The sequence below is a fragment of the Haemaphysalis longicornis genome, unplaced genomic scaffold, assembly GCF_048455015.1.
Source record: "Haemaphysalis longicornis isolate Haplotype H1 unplaced genomic scaffold, Haemaphysalis longicornis Haplotype H1 scaffold_8, whole genome shotgun sequence".
NCBI classification, from domain to species: domain Eukaryota; kingdom Metazoa; phylum Arthropoda; class Arachnida; order Ixodida; family Ixodidae; genus Haemaphysalis; species Haemaphysalis longicornis.
The window spans coordinates 187,286,405-187,313,734 of record NW_027526445.1 but is presented as its reverse complement, the minus strand read 5'-3'; the positions used below and the strand labels follow the sequence as shown (position 1 = coordinate 187,313,734).

The window sequence follows — 27,330 nt, the reverse complement described above, 5'->3', positions numbered from 1 at the left end:
TAGGTCATGCTTTTACGCGTAATAAAAGTCAGTTGTGCCCACAAACGGCAAAACCTGCTAATTATTGATTAGGGTGGCTGGGGCTCCGTCTTTTTCTTTGCATTAAATTTCTCCGTTTCCATACCAACAACCCTCGACTTTGCTTCAAGGACACTATCACACTACCCTCTTTCGTTTTTGTTTTCGTTTCTTTTTTTTCTTTTTTTTTTGAGGGGGGCGTTTGTAAAATAGAAATGTTGGTTTGGGGCTATCAGCAGCTTGTTTGTTTCTTCTTTCCGCGAGCTTTTTTTTTGTGCAGCTCCCACCTCTTCTCTCATCCAATCATAGCTCGCGTTTCTCGTAAGGGCAGCAAGGGCGCTTCTGATTGGTCGCTGGTCTCTAGGTGACTCATAAGGACGCTGATACACGTGTGTGTGTCGTTGTGTGTAGCGTATGTTGGAGCGCGCATTCCTTAGGATGCTAAAAGAGCGTGAAATAGCGCGCGTAACTACACCTGTAGTGTACAAAAACTGTTTTGGTTCGTACTAGCTCGCTGCCTCATGAATTTCTCATGGATTTACCTCGTCAAGGTAAGCATGTCACTTGTTTCATTTCCGCGTTGCGCAACAATCACCAGCGGCCGCTTGGATCGAGCGATCTGTGCGCTAGGTCACCTCAGAAGTTGTTGAACGGCAGGCCTCATAGTGAAGATGTTCGGAAACGACCACTTTCGTAGCAAATGTGATTTACCTGCGCAGTTGACCTTGTTTTTCTAACTCCTTCCCATGAGCCCCCTTCGAAACAATGAAACAAACGCATTTTTCACTTCCTCCATGATTTTTGAGGTACCTTTGTGTTCAGCGGCAAACCAAACCTTGGAAAAGGTTACTTCCGCTTTCGGTAAACAGTACAGCCGAACTGTGAAACTTGTCGCCAGATCGTTGTTCTTAAACGTTGAAACTTAACGAAACAAATTAGTAATACTTTTTGGCCCATTTTATCATCAAGTACGAACAGAAGAAAAACAACGGCGGGGTGCCCGTGCGGCATTCTATTTCAAAGTCAGGGGCGCGCTCAACATCAGTTTTATGCTTTAAAGCATTATCCGCTTCTTTTTTTCTGCGCGTTCCAGAGTGCCTTCAAAGATGATACCCTGAAGGCTGTATAATTTGCTGCTCAACTGCTCTAGTCTTCAGTGCAGGTGAGAGAGCGATTGAATGCCATCGAAATTATCGAACAGTGCGTGTGTGTTAAAACTGCAGGTGCGCACGATATGTCATCCTCCCTGAAGGAAGCCAACAGGCTGAGTGGAGCGTTCGACTCTACAAAGTACGACATCGAAGATCTGCTGTTCAAGGTCCTCGTCATCGGCGACTTTGGCGTCGGTAAGGGGCGTTTGTGGCGGCGAAGTGGTGCAATTGTATTTCGTTGCGGTAGAACCGCAGTTGATTGACCTTTCTCTGTCTTGCTCCAGGAAAGACGTCGTTGATTCGCCGTTACACGGAAGGTGAGAGTCTCCTTCTGAACTTCTTTGGGGCATGCGCGCGAGTTTTGGCGTGACTGACTTCACCTTGGTCGTGATTTTGGAGAACCCCGGGAGGTCTTGCTGTAGGTTATTTCGCATGTAGAAGGTTAAAAACAAACAAAAAGCAGAGAAAACATATGGCAGACCTTGTGTTATGTAATATTTGATATGTCATGTGAAGGAAAAAATTGACAGCCACCGACAGTGCAGCCATACGGCTGCAAAGGAAAGCTGTACAGCTTTCTTGGAAACTTTGTAGTTGGGGAAAAATTCGTCCTGGTTGATCAATTGATGTGGAATCCTGGACCAGGACGTAATGTTTTTGAGAAAGCTGTATAGCTTTCTTTTGCCACCATACGCTGCATTTGAGGAGGGTGTCAAATTTTCCGTGGAGGAACTTTCTCCACCTTGGGGTGGGTGCCCCCTTAACTGGGCAACTAACATCTGATGTGTCATGTCTGTAATTTGCTGTCATTCATGGCCATACAATTTTTTGTCTTTAGGGTTGTGGTGTCAATTGATTGCGGGGTTTAATGCACCAGTTACCCCTGGGCTACGAGGCTTGCCGTAGTGGAGGGCTCCGGATTAATTCAGACCGCCTGGTCTGAATTAATCCGAAATCGTTACACACACATGTTCTAAGCTTTTTGTCTCCAGGGTTGTGGTGTCTCTTGAGTTGCTAGTGTGATGGAGGGTGCAAGCCTTGTACATTCCACATTGGCACCGTGTTTGGTAGCTAACCTGTTTCAAGTTTGTAATAAGATAGAAGCGCTTGCCACTTTTTGTGCCTGGTACGTGTTTTAGTGCTGACTCGTGCTGTACGTATGGGCCCCCAGGTGTGTTCAACCCGGCCTACAAGATCACCATTGGTGTCGACTTCTCCCTGAAGCATCTAGTTTGGAACAACAAGAAGCACATAACTCTGCAGCTCTGGTACGCTTCCAGATGCTGGCTTGACGGCCACAGCCGTGCTTTTTGACTTGGCGTCAGATTGACTCGGCTCGTTTTTTTCCCCAGGGACATTGCTGGGCACGAGCGCTTTGGCTACATGACACGGGTGTACTACAAGTATGCGTGAGTGCTGCCTTTCTGTTGCTCTATCTCTCTGCTTCACTGTCTCCTGACTAATCTTGTGCCTTTGTTCACAGCACTGCTGCGGTGATCGTTTTCGACCTCTCAAGGTAAGCTCAAGTGCACTTTTGTTCTCCTCTTTTTAACGTTTCATGCACTGGGGTTCTCTACTCGACCACTGAAAGGACAGTAAGGAGTAACGGCTATTTGGTTTAACTGAGAGACCCGCAGCTGTATTTGCTCTCCCCGTGTTATGCGACAATACAACGTAATGCTCTGCTTGGTTAAAAGTAATCAATTAAGGCTGGCATTCTCCTCCTCCACTTCCCTTTCGTTCTATAAACATAGCTTTGTTGCTTCCCCATGATAATGTCAAGTTTCTGCCGCTGTGTGCGACCTGGCAGCAACAAGGGCAGGTGGTTGAGCTTTCGTTTGGGTTCACATATCTGTTGACTACACTTGTCCACCAAGGCAAAGCATCTAACAGGGAAAAAAAAAATCCAAAGTAAAGTTTGTGGGAGCTACTGAGGCTGCTGCTTGCATGGTAATGCTTACTAAGCTTAAGTAACACTGCCAGAAGAGGAGCAGAAGGCAAAATGTTTCATTGAGCGAGAAAGAAAAATGGAGATACAATTTTTTTTTGACATATACTTTGATACTTGCTGAGCTTCCTCTTATTGTCCATTAACTGTTTGTTTGTGAGGCACATGAACCCTTACTGTCGGGGGGGGGTTGTAACTGAATTGGGGAAATGCCCTCGGCTAATACCCCTGCTACACTAGCGTCCGAATGTCATTTGACTCAAATGCCAAGTTATGCTGCGACACTAGGTTTTAAAATGCCATTCGGCTCAAATGCCACTTGAGCCGAATGGAGTGCCAATGAGCACCGAGACAGACATTTGGGATTTCAAATGCCATTTCTAGCACACTCGCATGCAGCATCTTCGATCGGCAATCAAAATTATAATACTTGCGTACGTAAAACAAACAAAATATTTTTGTTCGTGGAACTTTGTTCACTGTTCATTTACTTAAAATATGAAATCAACATATTTAATTTTCATACTCGCAAAACCAGTGGGTCAGTTGCAAAAAAAAAATAAAACTATGCAAACAGCCATCACATTAGAGTCAAAACTGGTGTCTCTTCTAATTTGACATCATTTTACTGCCTTAGACTTCTCCTAAATTTAATTGCTGTATTATTGCACGAGAACGGAACGGGGCGACCACAGCACTACTACAGCACGGCGAGCAATTGTGAAAGCTTTCAAATGCCATCGAAATTGTAGTGTAGCATGGCGGATGCTGAATGGCATTCGAAGCACCTCAATTGAGTCAAGTGACAGTTGGTTCAAGTGACATTCGGACCCTAGTGTAGCCGGGGTATAAGCCAGTGATCCTTGACACACCTTCCACGCTCACAAAACTGGTTGAGCCAGTTGTTGGTTCGTTGTTGTATGGTAAAAACTCGTTACAAGAGTCTCTGTTACAAGAGACACTTAGTTATAAGAGACATTTGAATGAAGTCTGTCTGGTTGGTTTTCCTATGTGAGCAATGTCGCATGCAAGAGACCTTGGTTACAAGAGACAGGTTGCCGGGTCCCTTGAGTGTCTCTTGTAACGAGGCTTTGCATAGTAGAAAAGCATATAGGGCGCTAAACGGACGAAGACTAAGGAAGACAAACAAATGCCAATTTTGTGTCTCCCTTCGTCTTTGTCCGTTTAGTGTCCTATTCGACCTTCCATGCTCGTAACAACGCATTTTTGTAGGTGGGAGCTCACTGAATGTACAGGGCCTCCCTTTTAATTTTTTAGTGACTTCCGTAACTATGACAGGTATTGTTTTCACAAGAGTGCTGGGTACTAACTAGTAGGCACTGCTCGGGATTCTCTAGGATTCACGATGGTCGACATAAGCTTGAAACGATTTTTGCCTGCCAACACAACAGTCTCCAAAACAAGTTCACACAGAAGGTGGCACTGTATAAAGTGACTCGCAGACTCGTGGATCAACAGGAAAAGCCACCCACACGAGGCAATAAAACAGGTCTTCCCAGTATATCAATAAAGTTAGAATAGGTTGCCGAGGGCAAGGAGACAGCTGTTGCTGTACTTGTAGTACCACAGCATGTCGCTGTACCTCTGGGCACATGGTTTAGTATTATTATTATTTTTTTTGTCTCATTGCCTTGAGAGAGAAAAGAAAGGAGGGGAGGGGGTGCTGTGACAGTGACAGTTCAATATGTGGAATTCTTCATTTTATAGATGTTTGCAAGATGTCACGTTATCCTTGAGGTGTTCCTCATTCACTGTTGTGTACCTGTATTTGTGCACTAATGTGGTCAATTTTACATTCGTGTCACTTGGAATTCTAATGTGATTGGTTTAGACTGCCATCGTGGTCCTTAATTGGACTGAAAGTGGTCAGTTGTCATATCTGTTCAAGAATTCTTTTTTTGATCCGCCTGACAGGCACACCTGTGCTTGGCGGAGTGTTGATATTCCGTTGCCCCCTGCTGCCTTGTGGCAGTGGGGTGGTGTGTTCTGTCACGCAGCTGTTCTGAGCCTGCCTTTCCCTTTCTCTTCCCCCCCAGGCCAGCGACCCTGCGCTCGGTGCTCAAGGTACGTGCGCCCACTTCCTCGTTTATACGCGTGCCAGCTGTGGTGGGCACAGAAACGGAATGCGGCGGGCTGGTGCGCTGTGTCGAGGCTTCGTGGCATGCCCTTAGAAATGGGAGAGGGTTCTGCCTGTCACTCGCCACCATATGCACTCGTATCGTGTGTGCGTGCACATCGGCCGGGGTCGTGTCCATTTTCCCGCTTATTTATTTATTCACGTTACCTTTCACGTTCCCATACGGACATCGACTAAGGGGGCGAGAGAAGTAATAACACAAATTGTACAGAAGCAACAGAGTAGAAAACAATACAACGTGGTAACACACCGTATTTATTCGAATATAGGGCGAGTTCCCCCCCCCCCCCTTCAAAAATCCGTAGTCCCAAAGTCATACCCCGTCTTATATTCAAAGCTCAGAAATATAAATATATTTTTCTTTTTTGGCTCACAAAATTGCGCTCTCGCCTTATGATCGAATAAATACGGTAGCATAAATAGCGGAAGAGGAAACGCGGAAGAAGCACACTGTAGTTACAAAAATAGTGTCTAGTACAGAGGAGTAGAAATTCAAGAGTTACACTAACAAGTGCTACTCAAAGCGTGTACGTGGCAATTCATGGAGTAAAAAAGGGCAAAAGGTGACGATACACGTGCACGCTTCTAGAAAGCAACATTTTTAAGATGAATAATGCTGATACACTTGGCCACGGAACAGTGTGTGATTGGTGATTGAAACAATTGTGTTGGGAAGATTGTTGAAGATTGTTCCACAACGTTATCGCTGTAAGCTGTGTCAAGTTGAATGCTTGGGTGTGGCCATAGGTGCGTTTGAATCAACGCTGATTGTTTAATCTATTGAACGTATGTGTGGGAGCTTCTAGTGCTGAGGGGGGGGTCAGGTACGTGCGGAACTTTCTGTTGTCTGAATGCGATAAAAAGTAATATCCGTGCCACGTACACGAAAAATGACATTAAGTGCTTAATGCCATAAGTTTTAATGGCATTGATTTGCTGCTACACGCAACAATCTAATGTTGTTCACTCTAATGTCATTTTTGGCTTAAGGGGTTCCTCACAACTCATTCACCTTCACTAATACCTTAAATCTGCCTACTGTCGAACGCGATGAACACCAAATGGAACCAATGAAACTCTCAGTACCAGAGTGTTGACGCAGAAGCCTAGTTGAACTTCAAAATAAGACAATTTTTTGTGCCCTCTTGGTGGCCAAGTTCTGAAGGAGACCAAGTTCACTAAAACAGCGGCAAAAGGCAAAAACATTGTGTTACTCGTTCGGAATATTTCGGATTCAGCTAGCAATGGCAGGCGGCGGCAGCTGCTGAAGCCACTTTTAGAAATGGCTCACGTCATTTTTTTAGAAAACACTATTTCTCATAATCCTTTCTTTCACAACAAACCTTTTTAACCCTTTTAAGACGTTTTTCTCTACATTAAAAATTTCTGAAATAGGAGGGCATTTTTCTTTTTGGTCATTATCAACATCGCGCTTTGCGTTTTTACGTGTAGCACGGCCCGCCCAAATAATGTCGTTCGGTTCCTTAAGGCCTTAAACACCTAATGTCATTTTTCGTGTATGTGTGGCACGGGTATAAGACTGCAATTGCGGCAAGGTCACTGACGTCCATTGGGGCAGTGGCTTCTTGAGGCCGTGCGAATTCACGGCCGTGGGAATTCTCTGAGGCCGTGCGAAGATTACCGTGAAACGGGTCAAAATGCTGCGACTGGATTACTGATCAATAAAATTTGTCTGTTCTTATTATCATGTCACTGGAGTTCCAATAGCATTGCTGAAGGTGGGGCTTCATTTACACTTAAAAAGAAATTAAATTGCTGTGCTTCTGCTGCGCAGCCCCACAACTGAAACAACTCGCATAGTCTAGTAGCACTGACGACCGGAGCCCCTCTGTGTATGTCTTACTGAACAGGCGGAGTGTTCAAGGCATTTCAGTGTCTGTTTTGTTTTTTTGCACATTCTGGAAAAACGTGTTTGTATGACTTCCGTGTGTTTTTTTGTTAATTCTGGTTGTAAATTCCACGGTGGCCATGTGTAGCATTCCTGTAAAATCGCTGGTCCTAGAGATATTGATGCTGTGTGAGTGTGGGGAGTTGCATAACCACAAAGCTGCGTAACCACAAAATCAGGAAAACTTTGAATAAGCAGCTCCTTAGCCTTCGCTGTGGAGGCATTGTTAGACGGAACTAAGCTTAATCAAAACTGTATATAGCCTATGCTAGAGCATTGTCTTAATGTAACAGGCCCTCACAACATGTGCCGATTCTCCATGTTTGTGGGGACATCGTCATGCTGTCACTTGCTAATATAACAACGAAGAGGAACTGGGACAACTGGACTGTCGCAGCCATTCGTTGATTGTGTGCTGTCTTTAAGGCAGGCCATATTCTTTTGATCAGGAATTCCTCGCATGTACTTGTGGGCAGGTATTCATTCCGCTTCTTAATCTTAGAGGGCCGGGTAACACCCAAAAAATGTGTCGGTTGGTGTTACCACCGCATCAGGTGACGAGGACAGTTCAGGTTTTATTTCAAAGGCTGGATTTGAAGCTACAGTAATAGCACAAGTGCAAAGGAGTTGGGTTGTGCAGGTGTAATAAACTGATCTCACCTCTAAGCCAAGTACTGCAGTTCTGCCTGGTGTATGGCGTCAATAGTTTTTTGTCATTTTCCCGGTCGCGGTGGCCGCTTTTTTGATGGAGGCAAAAAGTAAAAACGCCTGTGTGTTCAAGAACTCAGCGCATGATAAAGATCCCATGCAGGCGGTCAAAATTAATCCGGAACTCTTCGCTACGGCGCGCCTCATAACCTGCGTAGTTTTGGCAAATTGAACCGTATAATCCAGGGTGTCGAACCGGAACTGAACCGATATTTTTGCCGGAACTGAACCCGAACCCGAACCGTTATTTTTTGAGCGCGCTGAACCCGAACCGGAACTGAACCGAAAAAAAAATAACGGTTACCGGTTCATGCCGAAATGGTTCGACCCTCTGTTGTTGATATTGCACAGTAAATGCAATTCAGGCCTTTTTTTCTTTCACGTACCATCAACTTCGTACTTGCTCGGGTACTTTCCCCTCCCGACAATTGAACACTATCACGCTCTATGTAACAACAGGGGAAATGAATTAGCACCATTGTAGCAATGGTCTGTTGCTGCTGGAGGCGCGAGCGTAGTGCAAGCTGACCAAACGAAATGTCATTCTCGGCAGCTTGCAGGGGATATAAAACGACTTTGCCCTTCCCTAGTTGCGACTTCATTGGAGCAATCAGGCTGCAGGAGTGCTCCACTGCGCAACAGCGAAAGCTCACACCCGATGTGTGCAAACTTTTTGCATTTCATAATTTGTTTAAAAGGTCCGACACCTGCAAATTATTAATACTTGACAAGTGTGACCGCAGGAGCTGCTCAGTGGCTAAGCCGTTTGCTAAGCCGTTTGCCCAACTCGCTACATTGCTTCTACTGCGACTCGTTCCGGAGGGGAGTACTGCTGTGGACGAATTAAAGAGCGTCTACCCAAAAAGTCCCATCTGATGCTCCGCGTGACAAATTTCCCTTTCATTTTGTAACCGCATTATCTGTTGTAAGATTCCGCAATGTAGCACACGGAACGATGGTAGGGGTTCAGGCGGTACGATGACATACTGATTGTAATGCACACTTTCGGTATCGCAAAAGGAATTGCAGTGGTCAGAGCAATAATGCAGTGACTGAGCATTAACTAAAGCTTACTTTTAACAAAAGTGTGGCTAACACATTCGATAAGGTGACAGCTAACAAATTATTCAGGGTGACTAAATATTCTAATTCATTGGTAGTATTTATGTGCCTGTTGTAGGATTTTTCTGTTTTGTTACAAATATAAAAAAAAATGTGCGCTATTGGTATTAAGCGCTGGTATTTGAACGCGCCAGTACGCAGGACTAAATTTCAAGCTTCAAGGTTAGCGTGATGGGTGATTGCATAGCGACGATTGCGATTTCAACAAAAAAGGAAAGGACAGAAAATATATCCCACCGTCATATGTCTTGGCGGTGGCTTTATGAATAGTCGCTGGGACAACATAATGTGAGCGAGAAAGAAGGTGGTAAATCGTCGCCACTTCATTTGTTTTTCTAATATCTCGTGATTGTTTAAAGTTTGCTTTGCAATTGCGCCACTGCCCTTGGGGAACAGCAGAATTTTGAATTTTTGTTTGTGTTTTGACTTGACGGTCGTTTTAAACTAGTAAATGTTTTTTTCTAATTTCAGTGATAATTCAACTCGTCGAACCGGTTCGCGAACCGGTTCAAGCTCCCGAACCGGTTCGTGAACCGGTTCGGTACGTGATTTTGTCGAACCGGAACTGAACCGGAACGAAATTATTTCACCCGAACCCGAACTGTAACCGAACCGGTATTTTTTTCGGTTCGACACCCTGGTATAATCAATCAGTTTTTGTCGTGTATCGCTATGCATGGCCTGACTGTGTCCTAACTTTTATCCTTCCTGGCTACAGCCATGCACCTGTAATGGTGATCGCTAGAACCGTCCCTGCTTTTTATGCCCACTGAAAAATTCCACTCGCATGACACCGGCGGTGCTTTACAAAATTGTGGCGTGCAGTGAAAAATAAACCAAAGAGGATGTAAGTGTCTCCACTACTCAGTAGATGGTGCCAGCTCTCGGAGTGCATGCGGAACACACCAAATTTGATTGGGAAAACTTCAAAATTTGAACTTAGAAGCGTCGGTAATGTACAGGTCGGCGCAGAAGTAAACGGAGCACGGGAGCGGTGGCCGAACTGGCCACCGGAGCACCGGTCTAAGAGTGTGGTCGCACTGCCCCCGCCGCCCTATCTGATATGTTTAATCGCCGCTCTGCTGGCGTGTCTTGCTGGGCGTGACCGTCTTCAAATAGCAGCGCTGGGCTATAGGGGGGCGCTGGTCGCATTGCGCTCGCAGGCATCAGCGGCGACTGAGTCTGCAGGTGTTGAGCTGGACGAAGCTACGCGTGCTCGGAAACGTGCCTTGTTGCACGCTGTAGAGGGTGCCATAAGATTGTAGGCTGCTGCAAGAGAGAGAGAGCGAGTGCAGTTTAATGATGCTGACGATGTCCGTCCAGCAGACAGCCTAACATGCTATGTCAGGTGAAAAATTGAAGAAATGAAACGCGAAAGAGACAAAAAAAGGACACCGACATGAGGTCTGGGGACAGAGTTGAATAGTTCGTGGTACAAATAAAGGAAGTGGTAAAACGCACCAGAGAAATGTTCTCTTTCAATTTGAGCAGAGTTCACACACCGCGGAGCGACCACACGCGATCATGAGTTTAGTAGGTCAGGGGCTTGAAACCCGCAGTAGGCCGCCGTGGTTAGGTACCCACAGCATGTCATTGCGGTGTAATTTATTGTAAGCCGACAACAAAATTACCTTGGATAATATAGAAGGCATATTCATAGAAATTTTTGTTTTTCTGAAAAGAAAAAAAAAAATCTCCCTTCCAACATTGTTCCTTTTTAATTTTGGGTTTCTCCCAAGTTACTGCTGCCACTCAGTTCTGGTCTTCTCTGAAGAAAGGAAAATACAAAATGCCCATGTGGAAATTGTATGTGTTGAAGAATGCCATAAAGAATAGATATGATTGTCCTCTATTACAGCGGGCCTCAAAGGGAAACATTTTGTTGTCGCACTAAAACCGACGTTGTTATTTTTAACGAGCACCTTCTATTAGTTAAGAAAATGTTGGCGCTTTAAACAAAACCCCGCATTGAATTAAAAGATGGCTTCACCGCATAACCTCAATGCTTGCAAAAAAGCTCCATCAGGTCTCCAAAATGACCGATGATGAGTATAGTCGTCATGACCGATGACGACCATACTTGTCATCGGTCATATCGGTACATCTTATGTCGGCTATACACATCAACGGGAGTGAAAGGGTTAATGCTACAACAAAATATGCGCCCTGTGAGGCCCGCTGTAATAGGAGACAACCATTGTATCTGTTCTTTGCGGCGTTCACTAATACAAAATTTTCACCGGATAGACATTTTTTATTTCCCTTTCTTCAGAACAGACCTGGACTGAGTGGCAGGAATAACTTGGGAGAAACCCAAAATTTAAAAAACAATGTTGGAACCGAGATAATTTTCCTGAACAATAAAAATTTCTGTAAATGTGCTTTCTATATTGTTTAAGCCAATTTTGTTGCCGGCTTACAATGAATTATATCGCAAAGACATGCTATGCCAAACTGCAGCGGTTTACAATTTTATGGCACCCTTTACAGTGCGCAACAAGGCACGTTTCCGAGCTTGCGTAGCTTCGTCCAGCTCAACAGCGGCGGATTCGGTCGCCGCTGATACCTGTGAGCGCAATGCGGCCAGCGCCCCTCTATAGCCTAGCGCTGCCTTTTGAAGACCGTCGAGCCCAGCATGACACGCCAGCAGAGCGGCGATTAAACATATCAGATAGGGCGGCAGGGGCAGTGCGAACACACTCTTTGACCGGCGCTCCTTGGTTCCCGTCGGCACCCATACGTGCCGCACTGATGCAGTTCGGCCACCGCTCCCACGCTCCGTTTACTTCTGCGCGAACCTGTACTGTCGATTTGAATAGGCAGGGGCAGGAGAGTGTTAAAATGTATTACTACTGTGTTTTTCAGAGATCACAAAGGTGGTGTGTGGCTTTATCCTTAGGTCCTGTAGACCGTGCAATTTTACACACCTCCGGCACTCCTTTTCGTCCCATATATAACCGTTCTTGTGCTTTTATATGACCAAAGCATTGGTACTCTTGGCCGTATGTGTCTTGGCACCAATAAATTTTACAAACAAGGGCTTTGCCAGCCGAAACCAGGCACACCTGAATAGAGACTTTTCCCCTTGGTCTTCCTTCCCCTAGACATGGAGTCAGATTGGGGAGTTAGATGGAGTCGGAAAATTTATTTAAATCAAGTTCCATTGTGGGAAGCTGGGGGATTACGTTGCACTTTGAACCTCATTCTCTAATGGCAGCATTGTGACACTGCTCTCCTGATGATCACGTTGTCCACTCCTTAATGAGGATTAGTCTCGCCGCGGTGGCTCAGTGGCTAAGACATTGTGCTGCTGAGCACGAGATCGTGGGTTCGATTCCCAGCCGCGGCGGTCGCTTTTCTGATGGAGGCAAAAAGCAAAAACGCCCGTGTGTACGAGATTTCGGTGCACTTTAAATATCCCCAGGTGGCCAAAATTAATCCAGAGCCCTCCACTCCGGTGCGCCTCATCGCCTGCGTTGTGTCGGCGCGTTAAACCCTACAATCAATCAGTCAATTTATGAGGATTAGGGGATTCTTCTGCTGGTCATGCGATGCCTCTTGTGAAGCAGTCTGTTGCGGGAGGGAGAGGGAGTGTTCTAACATAGTGCTGGAATGGGATTTGCAGTCGCTGTCCCTCTGAACATTCAGCTAGTGAGGAGAAGAATGACAACGTTCCTAGTGTAGGTCCGGACCGCATTCTCGCTTCTTACACCACTGCTCGCATTGGCGAGGAGGACCAGTAGGAGGTGTCCCTCTGTTTTGAAGTCTTGTGTAACACTTCCAGCCTTGTAAGCTGTACGGCCCAGAGGAACACACAGTTTTCTTTCCCACTGTTTTCTGTCCTGCTGTGCTGTTGGATCTGCTTGCTTGCATCCTAAGGGAAAGCCAGGTAGCCACCCACCCGGTTGGGTGGCTATGGATAAAAGTGCACACGTTTTACGGGGAAATGGCAAGGTCAGGGGTACAGAAATGTGCTGTTGTAGCGCATCAGTGGCTGTTGCTACTGGGAACGGAGAGATGGGTGTTGATGGAATTTACCAAGGGGTAATGCGTGAACCGACTCCTGCCCTGTGAACGGCCTTTGCTCAGCTTAGATTCTCACTGTCCTTAAAAGGCAGCTTTCCTGAAGACCTTCCGTACCCCTCTTCCCCCCCAGTCACGGAACCAGAGTATAATGTACTAGGTGAAACACTGATTGTGGCCAGCGAAAGTGAGCAACGAGATAACGTCGTGATGAAAACCAACTCGGAATACGAAGCTCTGCAGCAGTGATAATGAGGGATATAGTAGTGGCACCTGATGGATGAAACGATAGCGGCCGCAATTCATTCCGGGACTGCGCAAAGAAATGCTGATTGTAGCGGCCAAGCAGTTTCTATTCCTGCGACAGATGCTGCTAGCTTAACCCTTTGAGGGTCAAATTGTTTCACTGCCAAATGCGACCCTTTAAAGATTTATTTTTTTGTTATTGCTGATATAAATTCTTCAGACGAGTTATTCGCGCAACAATTAGGGTGATCACAAAGTGACAAAAAAATCGTTCTTGTTGTTACATACGGTCAGTTTATTCATGAGTAACATAAGAAAAATTCTAAGAAAGTTTCGCAGGCGCAAGAAGCGGGGTACACTTGGAGAACAAAACCGAAACCAGCCGCTGCGCGTCCGTGCATTACCCAATGCGCAAGCGATAGCGGGCGCACCGCTGTAATATAGTGTAAAAAAGAACAGCAGAGCCATCGGCGCAAGAAAAAAAAATTTTATGTATCTCCGCAGTGTGGCAGCACATGCCAAGCGAGAGAAATGATCGAAAAAGGCACGCTTTTTAAACATACAAGCGATGATGTACATGTATGTCATTGACCATTTTGAAGGTGTTTGCTGGGGACATACCGTATTTTAGCGCGTATAACCCACCCCTGCATATAATCCGCACCCCCACTTTCAGCCCGCCGGAAATAAAAAATAAATCCTTGCGTATTTCCCGCACATTTGATACAGGAAAGCCTGCACCAGAGCTACTGCTCAAACAACATACTACGTAGACAGAAAACGCGTATATTTAGCAAGTCGAATACACTGACTGCAAGGCGAAAGTCAGAATTCACTAATAAGATTCAGTTGTTAGAGTGCGCTCGTCCTTGTTTTTTCTTCCTTGTCCTTGTACGTTTTGCGCAATCACTGCCATGGAAGCCTTAGTCAGTGTTACTGCGCAGGAGCTTCACAGCACAGCGCGCATTGCCGTGAATCTACACTAAAGAGAAAAAACCTCGCGTATTATCCGCGCCCCTACTTTGCCACTGAAATTTTCGCATTTTTGGTGCGGGTTGTACGCGCGAAAACATGGTACATGTTAACTAACAAGGGTTAATTAACCTGTGTGAAGTGCTTGTGGTGGTATGTGGTTGCCCTAGGAAGTGACATTTCCCCCTCTCCCGTCTTCTCTCTCCCCCTGCCCCAGTGGAAGGAGGACCTGTGTGCCAAGGTGTCACAGCCGAGCGGGCGGCCCCTGCCCGTGCTGCTGGTGGCCAACAAGTGCGACCTGGAGGCCCACCCGTACAACGCCCGCTTCCTCAGCGCCTTCTGCCAGGAGCACGGCCTGGCCGGATGGTTCCCCACCTCGGCCAAGGAGGACATCAACATCAGTGCGTGGTGCCTCTCCTCTCCTCCTCCCCCTTTCGGCCGCGCTCTCTCTCTTTTCACAAGGAAGGTGCACGGCGAATGGTACCACCTAGATGACCAAAACAAATGCACACTAAAACTTCAGTGTTACGAAGTTGGTAGAATTCGGCGTAACTTGATAGTACTTGGTTGCTGGCTAGTTGGTTCATGACATACGAAAAAATAAATACAGTGTAGACCGCTTATAACGTATGTCGCGGGAGCCGCAAAAATCCGCACTATAAGCGGTACCGCACTATAACCAAAACGTGCGCGAATTCAACCAAATCGCCACCTACCTCTCAAGTCATCCTAAATTTTTTATCACCCAAACGCACAGCGCCTAAAAACGAAGGAAGGGTCTTTATTTCGTATTATTTTTAACATCAGCCGCTGCTGCCGGGTCTCACACATTGCAAAAGCGCGGTCTTACAAACGGCGAGTGCGGCTTTAACTTCCGTTGTGTTTGTGTTTTGAAAGACCATGGCTGCGTTTTTTGCGTCTATGAAGATGTCGCAGGACATGATAAGAAAGGCCAGCGGGATTTTTTTTTTTTTACCCCACCTTGCGTTCACGATGCCGAAGGCGGCTGCTTATCAGCGCAACGTACTGGTGGTGGAAATCTTCGCGCGGCTCGCTTGTTCGGGAAGAGCGGTGGCTTATCTGCACAACGTTCTAAAGCGTGAACCGCATGGAGCGATTTCTCGCGAAAACGTGCAGCGCACGCCGCAAGCGCGGCGACGCCGGCGCGTAAACTGACGTAATGTGTGCGGCGCGGTAAGAGGCGGCAACATGGCGTCGGCACTGGCCGTGAAGCGGTGCAGGCAGCTCCAGCGAGCACTTCTAACCGCTCGCTGAAATGCCGCACGAGGCGCAAGCGAAGATACTCATGCAAGAAAAGAGCTGCTAATGTGACCGCAAAGTGGAATATAGACTGCCATCCACGCTACTTGCGAAAGCGCCCATCAAAAAATACCGCGGCGGTAAGCCTAAACTAAAGTCCCTTCATCTGATCGAGGGACTTTAGCCTAAACACCTTTGGCGCGGCTAGCCGGCTCGGAGCGCTTCGAATCTCCCGCCATTAGGTGCGCGTCTTTCCATTGGTGCAAGTCGTCAGGCTCCTCCCATTGCCACGCGAAGAAGCCACCGCGAGCGCGGAATCGTAGACGCGAGCATGAAAAAAACGCAAGCGCAACGCCGATGTGCGAAAACGGGCCATGCGGTTCACGATTAATAGAAATAACTTGCCACGTGCGGACGGGGAGCCGGTCGCTATCTTCCGAGGTGCATCAAGCAAGGACAGCTGTGGTTATCACGTACGCGTGAACTAAAGGGTGCCTATTTTTTGCTTCTGTGTCGAAGTTAGAGAGCAAGGGGTGCGCGCTGCGTCAGATGGCCGATTTCATCATTTCTTTTTTTCTTTTGCTACCCCAAAACGATGCCCCCTGCGCCGATCGATGAGCAGACCCGCCGAAAAACCGCACTATAAACGGTATGGTGCTTCGGCCAACCGCATCTTAAGCGGTATGCTTATGCATTGAGTTCTATGGGAGCCAAACCGGTGGTCACGAAAACCCGCGTTATATCCGGTCCCGCACTATAAGCGGTTACGTTATAAATGGTCTACACTGTATAAGGAAGAAGACAAGTGCACATGTCTAGTCTGCCCCTTGTCTTTGTCCTCATCTTTTGTTCAGTATTTATTTCTACATCTGGCATAATTTATTTCATTGGGGCACATTGAAACTTGCTGCTCAAGTCGAGCATAAACCACATGAAGCAACTCGTGCATGCTAAAATGCGGCGCCTAGAGCCACTAGATCACGTTTCACAGTAACGGCACTCTTTTCTCTCATTGTTCGATGGCGCCGACAGCGGCCATTGGTCGAACCGCGTCACGTGACATTTGTTTACCCCGGAAGACCCATGGGCGCTGACATTTTGGTGCCCCTGTGTTGTTGCGTGCGTGCGTTCTTCAATAAATCCTGATTTTCAGGGTGCAGTGCGGCTGTATGAGCTGTTGAGAGTGAGTTTTTAAGCCCCCAGACAGAGTAGCGATGCCGTGCTGCTCTGTGCTGGGCTGTTTCAATCGGCCGGAAGGTGGAAAACGCCTGCTTCGCTTCCTGCTGAGAAAGAACGACAGTGGCCTGGCGTAACCTACAGCCGCTAGAAAAGCGTAGCTTATTTAGTGGCTCTAGCGTAACCTAGAGCCACTAAATAAGTTACGCTAGCGTAAGCGAGCCTGACCCTGTGGCACCGGCACGCTTTCTTGAAATCCTCGAAAAGTAAACACAGCTGTCATGGTTGCCAGGCGGTGCCCGGACCAAATTCCGCCTGTCAGAGTTGGCGCAACGGTGTGCATAAAGCTGGTCATCCTGGGGATAGGCACCAAAATGGCTGTTGACCTGCGTCAGTGTCGTTACTCTCAAGCGCAGCTTAATTAGTAGCTGTAGCAGCGCCCATATTGGAGGTGCACTGATGCACCTGCAGATACCCAGATACCACCCACAACAGTGGGCAGCGCAGCCAGTGGCAGCATCTGTGAAGTCACAAAGGTATCTCCTACTACAGTTCGTTACTGCTAGCCACATTGGAAGTATTGGTACAAACTAGGTTTCCCTTCCTTTTTTTTTTTTTTTTTTTTTGCTTTGTTTATGTTGCGAAGTGTGCAGAGTTCCTGGTACAGAGTTCCTCGTGTACATGCCTACCTGGTTGAATGTCTTTTTTCGGAAGGCTTCTTGGAAGTGCTGTGGCCATGTGCTGCTGCTGCTTTTCACACGTGCCATTTCTTGCCCTTCATCACAAATGCAACGAAGACAGGGGCAGAGTCAGAAGAAAAATTAAAGCCAAAAAAAACTTACACCCAATGTGAAAACTGTCAGAAGTGCAGAGCAGTGATTCGCCATAATGGGCTGTAACGCTGTTATCTGCTCACTGCTACCACCCAATGCAATTCATATTTCCCGCCTTCGCAGTGCTCGCGCGCCCTTGCCTGAAACTGCGCCAGCGGGAATTCTGTTCTTTTTATGCTTGCTTTTCCTCCTGCTTGCGCCGGCGTTGCACTGCCACTTTTTTTCGCTTACTATCATAAAAACCAACCCAACAAGCGTTCCTGACTAAATGAACTCGGGCACTGCCGGTTAATTACGTATATTTAGCCTCAAATGTACCTTCAGTATTCTTTGCGCTGAAGAATGGGGAGATGTATGACAAGCGCCGGCAGTTCACGAGTTTCGAATGCTTATGACTATATAAACCGCTCGACTTTCAAAGCCTCTGGGGTTTGCCGCTCCGACGGAATGCCGTGGGCTCTACTTGGGTCCAGCGAGCGAGCTACGACGACAAGGCGAGCCCCTAAAGGGCTCTTCACTGAAAACATTACACTGATTGAACAGTAACAGCTTTTCCAATTGGTGGCCCTCTGATGTGCAGAGGGCATTCCAGTACATCCACTAAAATGCCGTCCCTTAAATTAGAGCTAGTGTCTTGGTAGCGTGTAGTTTACGTTATGCACGAGAGGCAACTAAAAACACCAGTTTCAACCATTCCCTTCGAAACAACTCAAAAATGAACCCTGATTGCGTATAAAAAAAAGAAAACTGCAAAAGCAAGATAGAACTCAAGTACAATGGATGGGTGCCTGTCCAATGTACTCGTATTCTTTTGTCAAAATTTTGCACTGTTTTTCTTGATGAATGTTACACCAACCAGCCCGCATCAAGCTCCTGCTGCTTGAGATCTTTCCAACTGTGTTTTTGTCCTGTGTATTTTGTTTGTTCAGGCTACCTCTTCCTGTCAGAAACAGTTCACCTGTGCTACTGTTTGCTACCTTATAGGGTCAGTCTTTCACCACTGGGGTAAATAATATACCCGCCACGGTGGCTAAGTGGCCAAGGTGTTGTGCTGTTGAACCTCAGGACGTGGGCTCGATCCCGTGCATGGTGGAAAACGGCCGTGTGTGTTGAGATTTCGGCGCACGCTAAAGATCCCCAGGTGGTCAAAGTTACTCAAGAGCCCTCCGCACCGGCACGCTTCATAGCCCAAGTGCAGCTTTGGCACTTTAAAGCCTATAATCAGTCACCTTGGCAGATATGTTTGCAGTTTGTTTCTTGTCGTTGAAGATAGGTTAGAGCCCAAAGGAGGCCTTCTGAGTCAGCAGTTCTGGTCATGGCATGGACTCTTCTGTGATCCTTTTGGTTGTACCTTATGTCTTGGGCAGGGCAATGTTTTCCTGATGGCTGTCTCTCCCATCGTGCCCTCCAGAGGCAGAAGTGTGTACAATTGCCATCTCCTTGTATTCCCCGCGTATTTGCGTCTTATTGGAGTTCCCCCCAGGTCATTGAGGGGTGACGATACTCAAAGATTTGTGGCCGTGTTACAGCGGGGTGGAACTCAACGTGGTGTCTAGCTCGAGGCTAGAAATGGACAGTTTGAATGTAGAGCGTTGCATACCAGATGGTGCAGCGGGACAGGGCCTAGAGAGTTTTGCAGAGGTGTACAGGGGAACTGATAACAAGTCGTCATGAGTACAGTGTACTAGAAGAGAGAGGTGTGTCGTTCGGGGCTGATTAGGAGGTTCCCTTTTGCGATGACAATTTCTGCTGAGGAACTCCTGTTGTAAGCAACGCCCCTGGCGGCCGCTGCTTACCAGCTGACTTCAGAAATTTTGTTTGTTAAATTAATCCCTATTTATTGCCCTAGATTCTCTTATTTCTTTCTTTCATAGTGTAAAGTTTTATAAAACCCTTCAAATAACTGTTGAGCTTGATTTAAAAATTATAGGTGACGCTGGCTGCAACAGGAGTTCTCTGGGCAACGCCTGCGCTCCATACAATTTTTTTCATCGCAAAAAGAACCCTTGCTCTCCATTCTCCCGCATGACACACGTTACCTTCTAGAATGGGTACCATGGGTACCAGTACCATGTACCGGTGTGAACCATGCACGGGACTTGCTGTGCTCTGACAGAAGCTGAATAAGCGTGCTGCGTGTGTGTGCAGACGAGGCCATGCGGTGCCTGGTGGAAGAAGTGCTGGCCCAGCGGGAAGAGGGCCAGAGCCTGGCGTGCCCTGGCAACCGCGACGCCTCCATCAAGCGCCTGTGCGCCCCGGCCCCGGGCAAGAAGCGCTCCTGCTGCCGTTGATGCCGAGCCCCACGGTAAATGGGAAGACGCAACGAGACCTGCTCCTTCACGCACATTCCTCGCTGCGGAGGACCGTTCTTCATTTTACACATCACTGCCGCTGACGTGGCCGCTTTCACTACATTCCGTCCGGTAGGGGCAACCTGCCACTCCAGTGTGTTAAACTGCACTGGGCTGTCAGCCTCTCCTGCGGCTCTTCCGCTGACCAGATTTTTCCACTCTTCCTTTGTTCGTGTCGGGCTCAAAGCCCCTGCATTGCCCCCTCGTGTAATGTGCTCGGGCCCTGTTGTGTAGGTGGCCTGATTGCGCACAGTCAGTTGCAGAACGACCACGTTTGGCCAGGCAGGCATCTGGTGAGAGGTCCACAGTTCCTCCGTCGTTACTTGTTTAGCATGCTTGTGGAGGTACCCGACTTGGCGATGCCCTTGCACTGTGGAAAGCCGAGCCTGTTGGTCGTACGCTGATGTGTGGACCAATTTTCACTGAAGTGTAGCGGAATTTCTGTGGTTAAAGGGGCCATGCAGACAACACAAGTTTGGTTCATTCGAAAGATTGCCTCGTTAGAACCACGCTGACACCACTTTTAACGCACACTTCGCTCCCATAGCTATATAATTAGGAAACAAGGGAATGGCCCTGCGACCAACTAGCTCATTTCCAGCAACAGAACCTACGGTGTCCTACGTGCCAAGCTGTGCGATTGGCTGAGGCCAGCAAAAGGAAACTCAAATTAGTCAGGGCTTATAGGCTGCCGAGAGAGGTATTTGCACTTAAATGTAATGCATATGCATTTTACAGCAGTAAGAATTGTGGGGTAAACAATGAAAGTTACGAAAATGCACGTAAGCGTAGAAGTACCAATGTGAACTGCTGTTGGTACTGGCCGTACTATGCTTGTTTTAGCTGCGCAGCTAGCTGCCCACTGCTTTGGAGTTGACTTACACAACACTGGCCGACTGGCGTAAGAGACATTGCCTTTATGTGACCCTGTTTGTCAAGTGTACCCCAGTTTTCACGAAACAATTACTACCCACCAGGACAAAAACAAGCTAGGTGCAAATACAGTCAGAAACAATGCAAAGGCAGAAAACAACTCAGCGTAGTGGAGTACAGACAGTAAAAAAAGCATTCCGCAGTTTGCAGCAGAGTAAACAGCGCACTAACGTTCGCTTGAAGACCTGTCCTTGTTACGTCATCGCAGATGTCACAAAAAACACGATTTGGCAGGAGAATCAAAATTTTAACTTATCCTCATTAAATTCCCAGTGAACAAAGCACCGTTTGCTGCCGGACAAGTGCTGGGGCACTATAAAACATCATATCTTTCGAATAAAACAAAGCTTTATTTTGTCTGCATGGCCGCTTTAACAGATGCACAGTCATCGCTTCGAGTGAGGCTTCATGTTATGAAGTCTTCATGTTACGGAGTGGAAGTGTCAGCTTCAGCCTTATAGACTGTGGCCACTTTTGTAGCATGAGGAGATAGTGCAGGCTGGCTCTTTTATTCTTTTCTACTTGCATGTCTTCTCCCTGTTAGACACGGCCCTCAGCAACCAGGTTGTTCTGGCTGTTGAGGGCGATGTTTTGGAGTTGTTTTGTAAAGCTTGGTTACTTTTGAACAGTGTTTGAGACTTTACAACTCTTTTGCCACGAACACAGGGTAAAAGCAGCTTCAGTGTCGCATGTTTTGTGTTTGCCGCTTTGTTAGTTCATGTTTTTGTACAGCTCGGCTACAGCCGTAAGGTATTCATTGTGAGCCTATGTTTTGGCCTGCCCTATTTTGTCAGATGATGGCAGTTCAGGAATGCACTTGGGACGATACTGCCTGAACCATTGACTGAAGAACTCATAGCAGTATTCCGGGAATCCACTAGTGGGAGCTGTGCAGCTGTATCGAAGCAAATACACTGCCTTCTAGTGGTTCAGTACAAAACCCCCCTTGTGGTGGTGGTGGTGATGATGATGATTGGCCTGGCACAGTACGCTGCCTTGCAGCTGTGCTGTGGGTGGCTTGGTTGGGGGAAGCACGCATCTCAGCAGTGGACTGCTAAAACAAGGAGGGCACGTCCGTCACTGCACCATCTGATGTTCACCGCTAATAATTCCTGATCTGCTTTTGGGAACAATCTTTGGCTTTTCTATGCAGTGCGGTTCGGTCTTGCGCAACAAGACAGCTTGGAGATTGGGAAGATTGTGGTCATGTTGTCCTGGGGGGGGGGCAGAGATTGCACTGCAGAGAAAAACATAACTGGCTTCCCCAGCTACTGGTCTTCTATTTTCTGCCTTCCGCAAACAAGGGAGCAGCATTGCAGGCAGTTCCAGCCAGTGTCGGTGGCATTTTATTCTGTGGCACTGCTTTCTGCAGAGCCATCCGTACGAGGACCAATCAGCTGCCCATTTCGACTGCATTGAGGAAACTGAGCATTCCAAGAGAGCGAAAAAACGCACACTTTTAACATTCCACCCGTATAAACATTTTCCCTTGGCACAAGGGATATCTCGCAATTTAAACCTCTTCTTCCTTCCTCTTTTGAACTTGGCAGCTACGGAGGGTGTTGTGTGATTTCCTAGCGCAGCCTGTTTAAAGGCGTCAAGGGGACGAGTGCTGCCGGTGAATGACCTTAAAAGCAAAGCAACGGTTCAATCTGATCACTGAGGTGAATGCATTTGTGTTCGCTGTGCTGAAGCAGAGCGGAGGAGCCTTGATTCTCGCCGGTGCCATTAGGGAGGGGTGGCCCATACAATGTGCTGCTGTTCCCCATTCTAGGACGAAATTTTTACCCGTGGACCATCATTTGCATCCTTGGCTCTCAACAAGTGCACTGCCACTACTGTGCCAACGTCCTCTTGCTCTCGGCAGTAGCAAATGAGCTGTAGCAGAGTGAGGGGAATCGGGGAAGGCAGAGATTGCTGCTTCCTGAACACTTGACAAGGGACTTGACAAGGGGCAACTCGGGGATTTCTCGACTGTGTTGACCTTTTAACTGAATCCTGTCCTTGATGGCTTAGTTTGTACAGCATCGCATTTTCCAAAGTTCGTAGAATGCAGCTTTTGAGAGTTCATAAATGTCAAATCAAAATCGGAACCATTTTGTGCAGCGGGGGGGGGGGGCTATGTTGGAGTTCAGTGACGTTTCCAGTATAATTGACGCCGTCCCTTTGGACGTAGCATAAAACTGGAGTTTGGTGAATATTGTGTGTTTTATCACAGTGAGGTTCTAGGTCCCCTACCATGACCGCAGTGTCGTTGATGACTGCATTTATGCAGTGCGATCAAAGTGGGAAGGTAATGGTGCTTCACCAAGTTGTGGGTTAGGTGGCACGATAGAAGCAGCGTTGAGGTTGGTTTTGCAGCAGCAGTTAGGCTTGTCAGTTGCAAGCAGTGCGTCTCGTGAGCCGTGATATAGAGAGCCAGCCTTCAGTAGTGGCCTTCCATCGCTAGAGGAGTGAAGCCCAAGTAATGAACAATCAACCCAGTGGAACTTGCAAGGCGATGTTTGTGATGGAGTCACTTGAAATAAGAACGTTGCATAATGCTGGAAAATGTACAGAAACTTTTTCTGAAAGCAATAACGCCCGTGTGTACGATATTCCGGTGCACGTTAAAGATCTCCAGGTGGCCAAAATTAATCCGGAGTTGTCTACTACGGCACGCCTCATCGCCTGTGTTGCGTTGGCACGTTAAACCCTACAATGAATCAAAAAAATTAAGTTTGTGATGTGATCGCAGGCGAAATTGAGGCTGGAAGGCTGTGGAACTATCCTGGAATGTTTAATAGCTATGCCAACATAAAAAAAAAATCAATTGAATATTTGTTAATGGAGCCTCGAGAGTTTGAGAAAATATTGTTTCTCATTCGTGCGAACTTGATGCTCTGCCTTATGCGCACATCTTGCCCCGGCTTCAGAAGAGTGAATTGCGGAGTCTCTCACTTGTCCCTTGTACACTGTAGTCCTCCTCAATTATCAGCCTCGGATCGTCTGCAGACATACTCTAAAGGAGATCCGGCACTCGATTTTACCATGTATTCCTATAAGGTTTCCGGTCCGAGGGCAGTCCTCAGACTGGTAAATCGAGGAAGCCCTATGTTGCCCGTGCTTAGCACCCTAACCGTCTCGGTGGTTACACTTGCTCGCTTTAGCAGCGACATTGGCTGCCTGTCGCTCCTTTTGTTGCCTACCAGTTTTGGCAGTTCGTTGTTGTCATTCCGATTCCAATTCCATCCGGCTTAGCCACCCAGTCGGCCCTGCACTTGCATCACATTCCATTTTACACCGCGCACAAGCAGTGGGGGGACACGTCGAAAAGCAGGATGATGGGTACGTTGGGTGAAGGTGGTGGCGTGATCGCACTGCCACTGTTGGCTCAGGCTTTGGCTTGACATTTGACTCTCCACACGCACTCTGTCATGACTCTTGAAGAGCTCTGCGATTGCAGTTTGGCCTGAGCCCTTGAGAGTAACAGCCAGCACTTGCTGTAACAAGTGAGTGTAGTGGGAGATGTCATCCTCGCCTTGTTCGAAACTGAAAAAGAGAGGGCGGCATTCATCCCGGCCATGACTTCCGAGCAGGCGGCTGCACTGGTGTTTCGTCGTCCTCTTTGTCGCCACTGGCAGCGACAGGTTCTGTGTTTCTGCAGTGAGCAATGACATCCTTGTCTGTCGTACACCATCACCATACGCCGCTACTCCTGCATCCACATTGACGTAGTCCAGAAAGAATACGTCTTCAAAACCTCTGCCATAGGCATTTTAGATTGGTTTTACGGGACTTTACCTTCTCTTTTTATTCATCTCTCCATTGTGCAGGTAACCCAGCCTCGTTTGTAGTTATCGGTTGCATTTCTCTGGCCGTTTTTCAGGCGCCAAATCGCCAGCGCAGTGGCGCATAGTTCAAACGATCCATGGCGGAAGCTGCTTGCATTCGAATTTATGGGTGTTTTCATACATAGACTTTTACGAATCTTTGCGGGGCCAAATGGCACAGTTCAAATTATCCATAAAGTCGAATTATTGAAGTTCAAATTATTGAGCGTTCACTGTAATAGCTAGGATTGGCCAAGAACTGCACTGAAAGATGGGTGGCTTGCCTAGGGGTGGGGTTGCACTTGTGTATGTATTCCAGCTCGCAAGTGAAGGAAGGATGATGCTGAAAGCAGTGTACTTGTAAGTGTTCTTTGTACTCTGTTCTGCTGTCGTTGCCTGTTTCTCCTGTATTATGTTGCGGCAACGCACAATTTGTCTCCTATGAACACTGGTTACCATCGATTGGACGTAAAAAGTGTACTGACCAGAATTGTTTGCTTCCTGGCCGCATTAACCCTTTGAGGGTCAAATTTTTTCGCCAAATGCGACCCCCCGGGGTTGATTTTTTTTATTGCTGATATCAATTCTTCGGACGAATCTATTTTGAGAAAGAACCGGCATAATTTTTTTAGGGTGATCATAAAGTGACAGGAAAATCGTTTGTATTGTTACATATGCGTGGTTTATTCACGAGTAACATAAGAAAACTTCCAAGAAAGTTTTGCGGACGCAAGAAGCGGGAAGCGCCTGGAGGACAAAACCGAAACCAGCCCCCGCGCACGCCCATACGTGACCCGATGTTCAAGCGATAGCGGGCGCACCGCTGTAGTAAAGTGTAAAAAAAAAGAAAAGAAGAGCCATCGGCGCAAGAAAAAAATTTCATGTATTTCCGCAGTGTGGCAGCACATCCCAAGCGAGAAGGATTGAAAAAGGCGTGCTTTTTAAACATATCAACAGTGACATACATGTACATCATTGACCATCTTGAAGGTGTTTTTGCTGGGGACATACATGTATGTCATCGACCCTGAAAGGGTTAAGGCAAGTGCCTAGTTTGGGCTGATGTTGCTATCGTGTGTCTGTAGACAGTATTGTTGTTTTGTTACCTCACGGCACTCACAGTTTTTTCTTTGTGCATCACGGACAGTGCTGAGCATGTTTTTTTCTTCCCATGACGCGTATATGTATACATTGACAGTAGGAATGCAGATCTGTTTTGGTTCCTCGCTGAAAGCATCAAAACACGGCACTGTGATATGCCTGGGTGTTTGTGCAAGGTGGTGGCATCGTATAGTGTGTGCGAGTTTTGGGCAATGTTGTGTCAGGGTGAGTGTCTCTGGCCGTGTTTTTATGTTGCTCATTATGGTGAACCAGTGCTGGCATTGGGAACCTTTCCATTTCCATTGTGTCTGAGGCTGTGCGGGCATACCTCAGAACAACGTACACGCATATCACCGTTTGTTTATCGTCTGTGCCGTTCTTTGTCTGTATGCAAACCGCCCTTGTTGATGTGTGTTGTTAGGAATGTGGGTGCAGCCAAGGTGCCCTTACACACACAATGGCTGCACATCGTTGAGGAGGGAAAGTTTTGTTTCCTCAAGAGTACAACACTACCTGCACCGATCTTCTTGAGGCTGATAGGAAGCTGCTGAAGTCTGGGTAGCTAAGCTTTTTGTTATGGTCAAAGGCTGCTCTATTCATGATATGGGGCATTTGGCAAAACATTATGATGTACGCCCACAGAAGGAGTTGGCCAAGGCTTGATAAAACATCAAATCAAATAATCAGTTGTAATTGATCAATGCGTAGGTTAAATGAGTGGTAATTTATTCTGAAAATTGTGTGGTCAAGCATAATCAAGCATGCGTACAGATGGGGATTGGCTGAGGCTTGGTAAAATGGCTGAAAAAGTTGCTTTAAATCAATCACCCAACAATTTTAATCAATTAGTGAGGTCATATTCAAATTTGTTGCAGCACACTTTTGTGATTGTCTTTCGTCGACTAAAAAAAAACTTTACCTACCCACTGCGGTGGCGCAGTGGCTGAGGCGTTGTGCTGTTGAGCACAAGGACGCGGGTTCGATTCCCGGCCTCAGTGGCCGGTTTTCTGATGGAGGCAAAAAGTAAAAACGCCTGTGTGTACGAGATTTCGGCGCACGTTAAAGATCCCCAGGGGGTTGAAATTAATCCGGAGCCCTTAAACCCTTTAGCGCGTTAAACCCTACAATCATTCAATCAAAAAACTTTACCTTGCCAACCGAAAGAAATTGGATACTGCCGTTCACTGATTGTGGACATGTTAAATCCTTTGATGGCCGCTTTGAGCGATCCTATCATTTAATTTTGCAACCAAGTGTTGCACTCTTGAGGAAACAGAATTGAAGTCTCGGACTCTTTTTTTTTTTTTCTTTTTGAAGTGACAAGTGCTGTTCTGTGTTTACAACAACTGCATTTGCCTTGTTGTGACAATGGAGTCAGGAAAGATGGGTGAAATCTCATTTGTGTCCAAGCGCCCCTGCTACAAGGGGTTCGCGGAAAATGTTGTTGGCCCCTTGTCGGTGTGCAGAACTGACAAAGCAGCAGAACTGGGAGCGGTTTGCGGCAGAACAATTTTTTTGCTCATTTTTCAGTTTGCAGGGATATGTATGTTGAATGAAAAGGCCCTGTACTTTTTTGTGAATAAACTTCCAGGGCGTTTTTTGACCCTCA

At 47.0% G+C, this 27,330-nt stretch overlaps 1 protein-coding gene across 2 annotated transcripts; it reads left to right on the top strand.

The window, feature by feature from the left end:
* The first annotated feature begins 338 nt into the window (after window positions 1-338).
* On the top strand, window positions 339-27,330 carry LOC144149573 (ras-related protein Rab-38-like). 2 transcript variants are annotated; one of them, XM_077681212.1, is made up of 10 exons: window positions 339-569; window positions 1,112-1,180; window positions 1,242-1,364; window positions 1,454-1,486; window positions 2,341-2,437; window positions 2,522-2,578; window positions 2,653-2,685; window positions 5,175-5,202; window positions 14,473-14,656; window positions 19,673-27,330. In XM_077681212.1, exons 3-10 carry the CDS (start codon window positions 1,253-1,255, stop codon window positions 19,813-19,815), a joined length of 687 nt encoding a protein of 228 aa, XP_077537338.1. In that variant the 5' UTR covers window positions 339-569; window positions 1,112-1,180; window positions 1,242-1,252; the 3' UTR covers window positions 19,816-27,330. The 2 variants fall into 2 exon arrangements, with proteins under 2 accessions (XP_077537338.1, XP_077537339.1); XM_077681213.1 differs by lacking the exon at window positions 339-569 and adding an exon at window positions 584-824.